The 13,942-nt window shown below is 40.3% G+C and overlaps 1 protein-coding gene across 3 annotated transcripts in view; it reads right to left on the minus strand.

Annotated features, from left to right (window-relative positions):
• Positions 1-1,141: 1,141 nt before the first annotated feature.
• The window catches only part of LOC139578163 (transcription factor SOX-6-like), a 173,163-nt gene continuing 160,362 nt past the window's right edge, over positions 1,142-13,942 (minus strand). For all 3 annotated transcript variants that reach the window (XM_071405428.1, XM_071405430.1, XM_071405427.1), the window contains 2 exons: positions 11,067-11,283; positions 1,142-4,582 (listed from right to left, as the gene is read on the minus strand). In XM_071405428.1, coding sequence (XP_071261529.1) covers positions 4,279-4,582; positions 11,067-11,283 — 521 coding nt within the window. In that variant the 3' untranslated portion in view covers positions 1,142-4,278. The remainder of the gene's footprint in view (positions 4,583-11,066; positions 11,284-13,942) is intronic.

Below are 13,942 nucleotides of genomic sequence, written 5' to 3' on the forward strand. Positions count from 1 at the left end.
CAGTTTGCTGATGTCAATGTTGTGAACAGAGTGCTCCATGGTGGCGGTGGGGTTACGGTATGGGCAGGCATAAGCTATGAACAACGAACACAATTGCATTTCATAGATGGCCATTTGGATGCACAGAGATACCGTGACGAGAACCTGAGGCCAGGTGGTTAAATAAAAAAATATATAATCCGAATTGTAATTCTGTTTCCTGTTTAGTACTTCAATTCAAATTAAAGCATTGAATTGGAATTTATGAGACATTCCCAATTCAATTCCGAACTGAGCCCAACCCTGAAACGCGCACGCGCACGCGCACATGCACATGCACGCGCACACGCACACGCACACGCACACGCACACGCACACGCACACGCACACACACACACACACACACACACACACACACACACACACACACACACACACACACACACACACACACGCACGCACTCACACAAAGGATAACTCATTATGAAGGAAAAGAACAATAAGCCATGTTGAAATCGGTTCCCAAAATTATACGAATAGAAAGGGTAATTACCAAATATTATTGGACGGCGGTGACATGGATGGGAGATGGTATACAATTGGAATGTATTATATACTTCTGTAGGATTACCATGGAAAAACAGCCAGTTTTGAAAGCAGTTCCTCCATGAAAACCCCAATTTAACCATTGATAATAATAGCTTGTGTTTGAGTCAATACTATTTCTGAGAAGCCACCTTTTAATCAACAAATGTCGAACATTTCCTCTGATCTCAATTTATAAACACTGCACTCTATTCTTTATCATCACACCATATTGAAAAGTGAATATCCTTCATATGGCATGTTCCTTCTAAATGTATTAAATGTATGCATGGAGTTGCTGCAACTACCTTCCTAGTGTGTGTGTGTGTGTGTGTGTGTGTGTGTGTGTGTGTGTGTGTGTGTGTGTGTGTGTGTGTGTGTGTGTGTGTGTGTGTGTGTGTGTGTGTGTGTGTGTGTGTGTGTGTGTGTTTAGATCAGCTTGGTATTAGTCTCTTGTTGAAGATACTGCTTTAGTGTTATAATCACTAATAAACAAGTAAAAACGTACAGCAAAAAGTACATGTTGTCTTCTGTCCACTGATAAACACCTAATACAAGTCAATGATTAGATTCTGAATTTGTAAGGAAATCTCAGTCTTTATTTTTTTCTGATTGTCTTTCTCACCAAGTTGTACTGACACTTTTAGAGCCAACACCGGCTAATAAATACAATGAAATGTTAAAATGCACAATTGAATTTCAAATACAATACTTAACACAAAATGTGTGGGGCCAAGAAAAATGACGTCGGCTTCTGTAGGTTGAAACTGACCGGTGGTCTGAAAGACCTTTGAATTTGTGTCAAAGGTCAGAGCACTTCAGGCAGCACTGAAGCTAAAACAACTATTTCTGCATAAATAATACAAATGTTACTAAACTGGAAATGTACTCAAATCTGGTGTCCAAACAGGTGATGTTTTGTTTGTCAGAATTTTGTCACTGTTGTTTTCTAACGACAACTTCACATTAGACAGTACTGAAATAATACCACTCATATCCAGTGCCTGTGATGCTTATAAAACTTGAAACAATGTCTTTGCATGAGGTGAACAGTACAGCTCTCCTTTTTTCTGTAATGCAAGCTAAATCAAACTTCAGTCATAACAAAAATGTTATTTTCTACCAACCTGCAAAAATATAATTCGACATGGTCGTAAAGAGATACAAATCACATACAAATCAACCAGAAAACAGAGTAACCTAAACCCGCCTAAAATAGAGATTGTAAAAGTATACATATTTTCAAAGTAGAGATGGGCATATGAAAATAGGACTTACAGGTATATTTTAATTTACCTGAAATATCTGTTTCAAAATATTCTTGCACTACATTTTTGAAATGCTAGAGCTAATATTGACCAATATTGATGTTTATTTTTTTTTGCCAATGTACCAATTTTACAAAAACAAAACATTGGCTTGTATTTTGAAAACCATCTCTGGCTACATAATTGTAAACTGATAAATTCACAGAAACAAATCTGATCTTCTGTATCTAGGTACAATAGAGTAAATAAAACCTACATTAAAAAATATATATATATATATGGTGGCCCTACCATATAGATGACTGTCGGGACCGCTCCTCTGCATTTTCCTGTGTGACAAATAGAACTATAAGAGTTCAACTTTAAGACTTATTGTGCCTATTATGATGTCCTGTGTCTTTATCAACATTTGCAGAGTCTATATAACATGTTTTATTCACAACCTCTATACTCAAACAAAAGAGATTTCAAACCTAAAAGCCACTCCAGCTGAACGTCAGTGTACTGTAACAGTTTACCAAAATAACGAATTTGATCGTTTTTTGGCCCCTTTGCATTATGGATTAATTGAAGGGGAAGTTCAGGATTGTACAACTCGATGTTAGATTATTCCTCACCCTGAAAGTATTCTATGGGCCAGGAGAAACTGTAACCCATTGTTTTTTAGTTTTCTCTAAACAGCCAATACAAACTTAGGCTAGATTCAAATCAGGTTAAGTGTTAACCGGCGATAGCTGACACCCACATAGCTGATGTTTTGGCGGTGTCGGAGGTGTAACTGCGTTGGAGCTGTCAAATCAGTGAGCAGCTGCTCTTGATCATTGTCACGAAGTCACACCCGTCTCACTCACGTTAGAAGTTCAGAACGAGAAAGTGCAGGCTGTATACTGTAGAAATAATGGCGCTCAAACTGAAAATTATTCAGTGAAAAAATGTGGATTTCTATCAGCCTAATTGAGGTGTAAATTACATCTCACATTCCAGTGTTCGAACTTGTAAACAAAGCTGCATGGGATTCCTCTTAATGCGACTCCGTGCAGCCAATGGCCAATGTCTGCTTTAGGTATAATGCCAAGACCTTCTTGTGGATTTGACAGCGCTAACGCAGTTCCACCTCCGACACCACCAAAACAACCGCAATGCAGATGTCAGCTAAAGCGGCAGCTTTCTCCTAATAGGGACACCTCAGCAATAAAAACTGATTGTATAAGACTTTTTGCAGCATCAGCATTAAGACTAGAATATTTCTGAGTGATGTGAATGTAGGTTTGGCACATTTGAAGAAAAACTGTACAATATCTCAGAAAATAATAATTATAATAATAGGTATTTTCTCCTCTGTTTCATTGTCAGTCTGAAAATTTCTACCACTCACTTGTATGAAATCAAAACACATTCACAAGCTGGCACAGCATACCTGAGCAAGGATATAAACCCCATCATAAACAGTAATGTAACATATTGTAAGCATTTGTGGAGAAAGGTGTAGATGTATTGTACTCATAATTAATAATAAGGTTAGACGAGAGCTAAGGATTTATATTCACTTTCAAATGTTAAAGTCCTGACAGTCCAAGGTTTTACAGGCAGTAAGTAACCTGTCAGGAAAATGTCCATGGAAATCCAGAAACCCACAATCAAAGGAAACATCATAAAAACTTAATCACACTTAAAATAAACATTTAACACCGATAGCTGTTGAGGACCAATTTCTGATGTCTCAGTCAAGTCCATGGACTCTCCTTTAAAAAAACACACGCAGAAATGTGTCAGTTATCTCTTTGTTCGAACATTCTCTTCTCATTGCCCTAACTCTTACTAGCTCTTGTCTGTGTTGGATTGTCTTGTTCACTGTCTACCTGTCTGGAGGTTGTCTCAGCCCAATCACTTGGTACGGGATTGTTCAGAAAAAGTGTTCTTGTCCAAAATGGTAGTTTGAGAAACATGGGCGGTCTGTGAGATCTTCGAATGCTCAGTGTATGTCACGACCTGTCCAGAGTCAATCAGGAGAATGCTCAGTGTATGTCACATCCTGTCCAGATTCAATCAGAGAATGCTCAGTGTATGTCATGTCCTGTCTAGAGTTAATTAGAGCATGCTCAGTGTATGTCACATCCTGTCCAGAGGCAATCAGAGAATTCTCAGTGTATGTCACATCCTGTCCAGAGTCAATCAGAGAATGTATGTCACGTCCTGTCCAGAGTCAATCAGAGAATGCTCAGTGTATGTCACATCCTGTCCAGAGGCAATCAGAGAATTCTCAGTGTATGTCACGTCCTGTCCAGAGTAAATCTGAGCATGCTCAGTCCGTGGTGCATCAAATCCCGGACAAACTGTTCCGCCCCCCTTGTACTGTTGAAATGTTGTTCTGAGCAAAACCTCAGTCTCTGTCATATTGTCCTGCTTAATTTTTTTTCTAAAAGTTCAGAAGTTCTTCTGAGCAGGTTCAGTTGGCACTGACAGGCTCCCGTGTCTCGTGGTCGCTGCTGTAGTCCGATTTGTCCTCAAAGTCTTCGTACATGTCTATCTCGTCCCCCCCATTGACCGGGTGGTCACCGGTCACCATGGCAACCGGCTCGGGCTTGACCACGCCGAACGTGCTCTGGATGACAGGGATTGCGGGCTCGGGGCTGGCCGACGCGCTGGAGCAGTCCGATGTCAGGTGCGGTGAAGGCGTGGCTGTCGCCATGGTGATGGCGCCCGGGTAGAGGCCGCCAGCGCTGTTGCTGATGGGGATCTGAGGCTGTGGCCTGAGGTAGAGAAGAAGAAAGAAAGAAAGAAAGAAAGAAAGAAAGAAAGAAAGAAAGAAAGAAAGAAAGAAAGAAAGAAAGAAAGAAAGAAAGAAAGAAAGAAAGAAAGAAAGAAAGAAAGAAAGGGATGGATAAGGAAGGAAAGAGAGAGAGAGAAAATGAGTGAGTGGGAGATAGAAAGAGAGTGAGAGGAGAGAGGGAGCGACAGAGATAGAGAAAGAGATTGAGTGAAAGAAAGAGGGAGAGAGAGAAAGGGAGGGGGAGATAGGAAGAGAGTGAGCGGAGAGTGAGAGACAGAGAGAAAGAAAGAGAGGGTGAGAGGTAGATGTAGCGAGGGAATGAGAAAAAGAGAGAGAGACAGAGAGGGTGTATTAGAAAGACAGATTAATTCTTTGCCAGACTGATTTTGAAAGGTGCATTAATTCTTCAGCTATTTAAAACAAGTTGAACAGTAGCTCACTCTCTTCTTTTGGACAAGCCTTAACACAGAGCTTCTGCCAGCACACAGTAATCCTGTGAACGTCAGCTAAATAACCGTTCCATAAATGGATGGAATGAAGGTAAACGCATATCACTCAAGCAAGCCCTCTGGCTCCTCAAATGAAGCACATAAACCAAGAAAATTGCTGTCAGTTTCCTCACCTAACAGTTCCTCCTCCCCCTCCTAGAAAACAATTACAGCAGAGAACAGACTTAAACTACTTAAAAACAACCCGGTTTTCATTATACGGCGAGCCTGGTTGAAATTGGTTATACCTCAACTTATAGCCAAGTTATTTGATTTAGTCATGAGTGAAACTCCAGCCGCTACAGCAAATCAGGCTTTGCTTTCGCTTGACCACACACAGTAAATGACAGAGTTAAGCCTGTGACATCTACCTATACCGCCACTCTCCCCAGTTAGCACATTTGGCTCCTTGGAAGATTTGGGAATGTATGTTTTTCATTTTACATTGGTTATGGGAATGAAGCCATAAGTTTCCTGACCGGTAAAATTGAACGTTTTTAAACGTTCGGAGAACAGAAGTGAACATTTTGCCCGTTCTGGGACTGTTTCTTTTTAGGTTGCAGCGAGGTTCTGAGAATGTTTTACTCTGGTTCCTTACAAGTTTTCATGTGAGGTTTTATTAACTCTCTGAGAACGGAAATTGTAAGTTATGAAAACATACATACTGTGTATATACTGTGTTTATATATATATATATATATCTTTTTTTGTATCCTTAACCCTTTACACTCGTGGGAATTGGCCTATGTGGATTGCGCTAAATTGAAATGTTCCTTACAGAAGAAATATGAAATGCATATGTATGAGCATGGTAGCAATTGAAAGGGAACAGTTTGGAGATTATGGGAAAATTATTAGACCAAAGTTCACCTTATACAAGACTGAATCCAAACATTACACAGTTGATTTTATGTGTATTTTACATTTACTGTACTTTCCACTGCATTTGTTGATAACGACATCTGAAAATACTCTGGACACATTCAGTAACATGATAAGAAAATTCCTGGAAAATGTGGGGTAGGTGCAACATGAGACAAAACAAATTGTCCAAGTGGCCACAAACCTCTCCAAAGTGTGCACAGTTCCTATGTAATTTCAATGCACTTTAATGACTCAAAGAAGAGTCTTCAACTATAATGTGATTTTTTGAGCTCTCCTAGCGGTGCCGCTGAGGAACTAGAGCAAGCACACAATTACTGTTGTTGTTTACGCAATCCAAAAACAGACCATTTTAAATCACAATCTGGGTCAGGTGGGCATCAATTGAAAGCTTGTTCTATTGTCAACATCTACGTTATAAAAGACGATCTTACGGTATTAGGCTTTCACAAGGGAATTCAGAGAAACAGATCATCATTTCGGTGCACATAGAAAGGAGTGCATTCAGGTGCGTGTTCCGTGGGGAATTTTCTTCACAATAGACAAACATAGGCTCATTCTGTTCAGGACAACCCAGGGTATGACACCATGTCATCTTGTAACTTTACATTAAACATAGTGATCATAAACTTTGACACTGTATATGACTTGAGTTTTATGATATGGAAACGTGAAGTGCACATTTGGACTCACGGGTGTTTGGTTTCCTTGTATGACATCAAATTAGTATTTATTTTAAGCCTCAATGTCTCATCTTTCAAAATACATTGAGTCCTCTTAATTCACAGCATTTCCCTCACTCAGACAACAAAAACATTGCAAAAGTTGCCCAAATAGCGGGAGGGATGGGGGTAACTTCTTCTCGCACGTGGTGCTCAAGTTCAGAACGGCTGTCAGTCAAAACCCATACAGCGCTGTGAAGTGCAGAGCCTGAGCTCTGACATCATTTATAGCATGTTACTGTACAGCCACTGCATTCCAATTTAGGCACTTATCAATGACAAAATCTACCATTTTCAACCCACGTATACAGTGCATTCAGAAAGAATTCAGACCCCTTCCCTTTTTCCACATTTTGTTACTTTACAGACTTATTCTAAAATCTATTAAATTACTTTTTTCCCCTCATCAATCTACACACAATACCCCATAATGACAAAGTGAAAACAGGTTTTACAGAAATACCTTATTTATAAGTTTTCAGACCCTTTGCTATGAGACTCGAAATTGAGCTCAGGTGCATCCTGTTTCTATTGAGCATCCTTGAGATGTTTCTACAACTTGATTCAATTTATTAGACATGATTTGGAAAGGCACACACACCTGTCTATATAAGGGCCCACAGTTGACAGTGCATGTCAGAGCAAAAACCAAGCCATGAGGTCGAAGGAATTGTCCGTAGAGCTCCGAGACAGGATTGTGTAGAGGCACAGATCTGGTGGAAGGGTACCAAAAATGTCTGCAGCATCGAAGGCGCCCAAGAACACAGTGGCCTCAATCATTCTTAAATGTAAGAAGTTTGGAACCACCAAAACTCTTCATAGAGCTGGCTGCCTGGCCAAACTGAGCAATCGGGGAGAAGGGCCTTGGTCAGGGAGGTGACCAAGAACCCGATGGTCACTCTGACAGCACTCCAGTGTTCCTCTGTGGAGATGGGAGAACCTTCCAGAAGGACAACCATCTCTGCAGCACTCCACCAATCAGGCCTTTATGGTAGAGTGGCCAGACAGAAGCCACTCCTCAGTAAAACGCACATGACAGCCTGCTTGGAGTTTGCCAAAAGGCACCTAAAGGCTTCTCAGACTATGAGAAACAAGATTCTCTGGTCTGATAAAACCAAGACTGAACTCTTTGGCCTGAATACCAAGTGCCATGCCTGGAGGAAAGCTGGCAACATCCCTACGGTGAAGCATGGTGGTGGCATGCTGTGTGGATGTTTTTCAGCGGCAGGGACTGGGAGACTAGTCAGGATCGAGGGAAAGATGAATGGAGCAAAGTACAGAGAGATCTTTGATGCAAACCTGCTACAGAGCGCTCAGGACCTCAGACTGGGGCGAAGGTTCACTTTCCAAAAGGACAACGAGCCTAAGCACACAGCCAAGACAACGCAGGATTGGCTTTGGGACAAGTCTCTGAATGTCCTTGAGTGGCCCAGCCAGAGCCCGGACTTGAACCCCATCGAACATCTCTGGGAGACCTGAAAATAGCTGTGCAGTGACGCTCCCCATCCAACCTGACAGAGCTTGAGAGGATCTTCAGAGAAGAATGGGAGAAACTCCCCAAATACAGGTGTGCCAAGCTTGTAGCGTCATACCCAAGCAGACTCGAGGCTGTAATCGCTGCCAAAGGTACTTCAACAAAGTTCTGAGTAAAGGGTCTGAATACTTATGTAAATGTGATACTTCCGGGTTTAAAAAAAATTATATAAATGTGTAAAAATGTTTTAAAAAACGGTTTTTGTTTTGTTATTATGGGGTATTGTGTGTGGATTGATGAAAAAAATGAACAATATAATACATTAACTAGGATTGCAAAATTAACTTTCAATAAATTCCCTGGTTTCCCATAATCCTGGTTGGACGATCCCGGAATCAGGAGGGAATAAGTAGGAAATCTCCAACCCTCCAACCAGGATTTCTGGAAAAGTTTCCAGAATTTTGCAACCCTAGCTGTAACTTTCCTTTAATGTTTCAATAAGACTTTCAGTAACACTGCTAGCTTATTTTGGGTTAACTATTTGGAACTCCAACCACAGATAGGAAACATGGAAATTCATTTCCTTGGGCATTAATCATGCCAACACATTTTATTTTATTGGGACATGGCATCAGTGAGATTCAAACCTATGATCTTCTGTTCTCTATCTATCTCTATTTATTTTAGTTTTTTAAACTTTTATTTAACATTTTAGTCTATTCAAAAAGACCAATTTCAAAGGAAACAAGCACTCATTAAGATCAGTGTGGCCAATTACTGGGCCACACACATGAACAGACTTAACAAGATAGAGGATAGAGACAGTTTTGTTGATGCTGAGAAATAATATTTTAAATAATATTCTTAGAACATTCTCTTCATGTTCTGAGAATGGAATTTAGAACTTATGTTAATGTGTAGAATTCCATTTTTCTTTTTTTACATTCCCAGAATATTGCCAAGAACTGACATAAAAGAGAATCATACCTTCTCTGAACGTTCTGAGAACATCGCTTAAGTCACAACATTTGAGAACTTAAAAATATGACATTAAAAAGATCCACATGGGAACTGTTCTGTGGAAGTACTGAAATTCACAAAAAAGAACGTTGTTTCTTAACGTTTTTGAAACAATTTGAGAACATGACTTTAGATGGAAACCTGAAGGAAACGTTATCCTGAAGTACTGAAATTCCCACAGAAGAACGTTGTTTCTTGACGTTCTTCGAACTATTTAAAAACATTCCCAATGTCAAACAAGTTGGAGAACATTCCTAGAACATTACAAAAATTGAAATTAAATATAACCATGTTTGAACTTTTATGAAACGTTCTGTTAAAGTAATGAAATACCCCAAAAATGATGTTATTTTTTGTAAAGTTCCTTATCTATCATGCACCATTCCCAGAAAGATGTGGGGAGTTGTATGCAAAATAACCATAGGACGACCACGCTCTCACCAAGCGCTAAGAAATATGGTTCTCAGAACATTGTGTGCTAGCTGGGTCTCTCTCTCCCTCTCTTTCTCAAACATCTGCTTACGTTTTATATCCTGGTAGTGTAATGTCTGTGTCCAATTTCTACCGCCCGCAAGCGCCCGCCATTGTCCTAATTTAATAAATGACAACTATTAAAAATCGTTCCAATTCAAAGCTGTGCCCCTGGTAAATCTATTGAAACGAGGCCCGCCGTGATGACTTAAAACACATCCACGCCTGTTTCCTATTAAGACCAAGCCACTAGTTTTGTCTGAGTCCGAAATGGCACCCTTTTCCCTATATAACGCACTACTTTTAATCAGGGTCCCGGTCAAAACTAGTGCACTATTTAGGGAATAGGGTGCAATTTGTGACACTACCTTGTTCTCAGCGTTGCCTACAGTTTGACAGAAGAGGATGAGAAAAGCATAATGATAAGAGACCTCATTATTGTTAAACTAGTAGTTTGGATAACAAATTCAGCTCACAGCTCAGCACTATTGCTTGAGGGACATGGTCAGAGTCAGTACTTGGTACAGTGGGAATTAGCCAAACAAAGGACAACTTCCCTTAACAAAACGATTAGGACCAGTTGATTCAAGTGTACCATCTGAAAATGTGAGCAGTCCATGAAAAAATATTAAAGGGATTGTTGATCCCAGGATCACTGTTTACTTATCACTTTAAACGTAGTATTAAAAGGGAAGGTGCAGTTGCTACATCCACTTTTGGACTTATAAATTAACTATATGTACCCAATGATTCTTGACTAATATAACTTATAAATGCCTCATGAGCTTAGTTCAACTGTCATACCCCATCAGAACCCAGAATATAAGCTTGTTTAACTCCAACGTTTGTAAACAAAGTAAATGTAAACAAAACACTATACAGCCTCAAAATATGGTTAAAACTATACTTTTGATATCATGGATGGTCAGTCCTAGCTCTGTCTATGAATTTGAGAATGGTTACAAATTTTGTCCAGCTCATCCGTCAGCTTTTTATCTGAAACAGGGGCGAGGAGAACACTTAGTTATAGTTTGAACTGCTGATTGCTGCTTTAAAGGCAAATTACACTCCAAACAGTTGTCTGACTTCAAAATAAGTCTAATGTCAAGATGAATTCACATACCACTCCATCGGTTATGTTTTCACAGCTATATTCAAATGATTGAACAATATCTCTTTGTTATGGAAATCACATGGTGCTTATCTTTTTCCATTTTAGATTGTGGCGTACAGCTGAATCGACACAACAGATGACCTGGGACATGGATTTATGTCAACAGAAGACCATTTTGAGGTTTGAAAACATCTGACACAATTGGATTTTGGAGTGTAATGTCCCTTTAAGTACACTACCAGTTAGCCTAAAGAGTTTATCCCAGTAGATGAGTTGGAGTGTCTCTCTCTTACCCCACACTGAAGAACTGCCTCATCTCCTGACGCCGCGAGCGCATCATCTGCTTGTACTCCCCGATGCGCAGCTTCTTCCCGTCGATGATGCAGGTCCTCTTGGGCCGGGGCTTGTACTTGTAGTTGGGGTACTTTTCCAGATGGTTCTTACTGAGACGGGCCTGTTCCTCATAGTATGGCTGTTTCTCCTGGTTGCTCATGGACTTCCAGCGAGAGCCTGTACATGGATAACGGGACACACGCACCAAGAGTCAGGGTTGAAACACAAACTACAGCGTAAGGACGAACGCACACACAAACAAACACACTCACATGTTCACACACACACACACACACACACACACACACACACACACACACACACACACACACACACACACACACACACACACACACACACACACACACACACACACACACACACACACACACACACACACACACACACACACTCAAAGACAGCATGAGGGTATTGGTGTTCGAAGAGTGTATTGGAGTCAGTTTGTCCAGTATGGTCCTGTAAATAGGTATTTTTTCACCATTTAGTGGATTACAATGTTCTGTAAATTGATTGTTTATGTTCTAATAATGTGGTTAAATTAGCCATTGAACTGTATGTGTCAGTACTTCCACTGCAGTAAATCTATACTGTCTTACTTCAGTCATAGCAGGACATCTCTTCAGGTAGGAGCCTCTAATAGGAGAAACTACTAGTATTTAGGATTGGCAGGGGATCTCTGATACATTGTGTTCTCCACATGTCTCTCCTATAAGCACCCAGCTGACAGAACAAGTGGACAGGTCCGTTACCGCAGGAATGGAGCACATCTGCTTTCTGACAACCCATTATACACACCGCAGATAGGACACACACAGAGAGGAATCCAGGTTTGCGTCCCAAATCGCACCCTATTTCCTAGTTAGTGCACTACTTTTGACCAGGGTTCTGGTCGAAAGTAGTGCTCTATATAGGGATTGGGGTGCCATTTGGGATGCATCTAGGAATCTGTTTACCAACGTTTATCGAAACTCCCTTATTTTTTTACTAAGGAAACAGGAAACAGTGAGGACACTCCTTTTTTTCATCATGTCCCTCGTCTCCAGCTGTGTTATTGTCTGGGCAGCACACACTCCATCCTCTCCTGATCGCCTCTCAGGTCTAGCGTTTCCCTGGTGTCACCACAAGCAAACCGCTAGCTAGGTAAATATCCGGAATGTTCTGTCTGATAGGTGAACTCTGACCCTCAATTCTTGACCCCAACTTCGAGTGATGAGGTTTGAGCTATCAAATTCTTTAGAAAGATAACTTCAGTGATATTGAACAATGGTCTATGGATGAGAAAAGTGCAAACATTGTATTTCTTTAATTCAGCGTTCAGTTCGCATCTAAAATATTTTAGCAAACAAAGTCATTTAATACCATTTGCTCAAAGCCAAACATTTTAGCCTAGTGGAACACCAATTCACGACAGAAAACTATTTTCTCTCTAAGTATTTACAAAGCTGTAGCTAAAGACCTAAAGACCAGGCACATAGTCCCCCTTCTAAAAACCAGCTCCTACACGTTGCCAAGCAACATTCCAAGTTCATTCATGCAGTCTATGAACTATGAGGGCTGTCTCCCAAATAGCACCATATTCCCTATATAGGAATATGGGCCCTGGTAAAAAGTTGGGCACTGTATACTGTTTGAAATAGGGTGCCATTTGGGATGTAGATATGACTTAAGTCTCAAGACAGTGGAGCCCTTCAGCCATTCTGTGTACAGCAAAGTTTAGTGCTCTGTGAATAGCTATCTGTGTTAGTTAGCTAGCTAGTATCAACACAAGAAGCACTTTTCACTGCATACATCCATCACCCCAGTTGGGGTGTCAGTGGAGTGTGCGTGTGTGTGAGAAAGAGAGTTCTATGTGAATACTGAATTTTGTAAGGAAAATATATCATTTTTTCCAATATAGTGTTTGAATGATTAAATTAGATTGAATTAAATAAGGTCAGACAAATTGATTGATTCATCGATCGATTGGTAGTTGACTGATGTACAATATTTTGAATATATCATTGAATGTTTAGGTGGAGGTGGAGGGGTAGGAGTAACGCTCTGTTTCTGTCTCATAAGCACACAGTGTCCACAGTTACCTCTATAAAAGAGCATGCCTACACATTATCTATTTAATGGACCACCATGTTTTGTATTTAAGAGGCCACCAACAATTTCATCAAGGCGAGACAACAGGTCCTATTGGACAAATTCAGCTAGGTCCCTCCCCGTTTCTTTCCGTTTGCATCTGTTTAAGAAACATTTTGCAACAGAATTGGCGTAATGAATATGCCCCAGTGGACAGCCAGTATAAAATGCCCTCTTGCAACAGCAGCATAGTGCAGATGCCAGCCCCCAAAAAATGAGTTTAATTTAAGAAGATCATGAGTGGGGCTTTTATTGCTCAATCTAATTCATGCTGATTATAAAAATTAAAACAGATATTCTCAAACTCGCAAACTTTTGATTGACTTAAACAGCTGCTTAAACAAAGCAAGAGCATCATTTATTTTTCAACTCAAAGCAATGAGGCCAAATCAGTCCTCCATGACAACAAAATAATAAACAACATAGTAGGCTAATTAGTCCTTAGTTTTTGGGTTCTGCTTAGCCCAGAAGACGGTGTGTGTCCTCAGACATGGAGGGAGGCAAACGTCATTCCGCTACACAAGAATAGCAGTGCACCCTTTAATGGTTCAAGCAGCTGACCAATCAGCCCGTTGTACAAGTGCTTAGCAAACTGTAGAAGTGCTTAGCAAATTTTTTTTTTTTTTATTGTGTTTGATAAAATATAAAGTTATTTTACAAAAAAATAAATGAACAACAGACTTTCAGC

The sequence above is a fragment of the Salvelinus alpinus genome, chromosome 6, assembly GCF_045679555.1.
Source record: "Salvelinus alpinus chromosome 6, SLU_Salpinus.1, whole genome shotgun sequence".
NCBI lineage: Eukaryota > Metazoa > Chordata > Actinopteri > Salmoniformes > Salmonidae > Salvelinus > Salvelinus alpinus.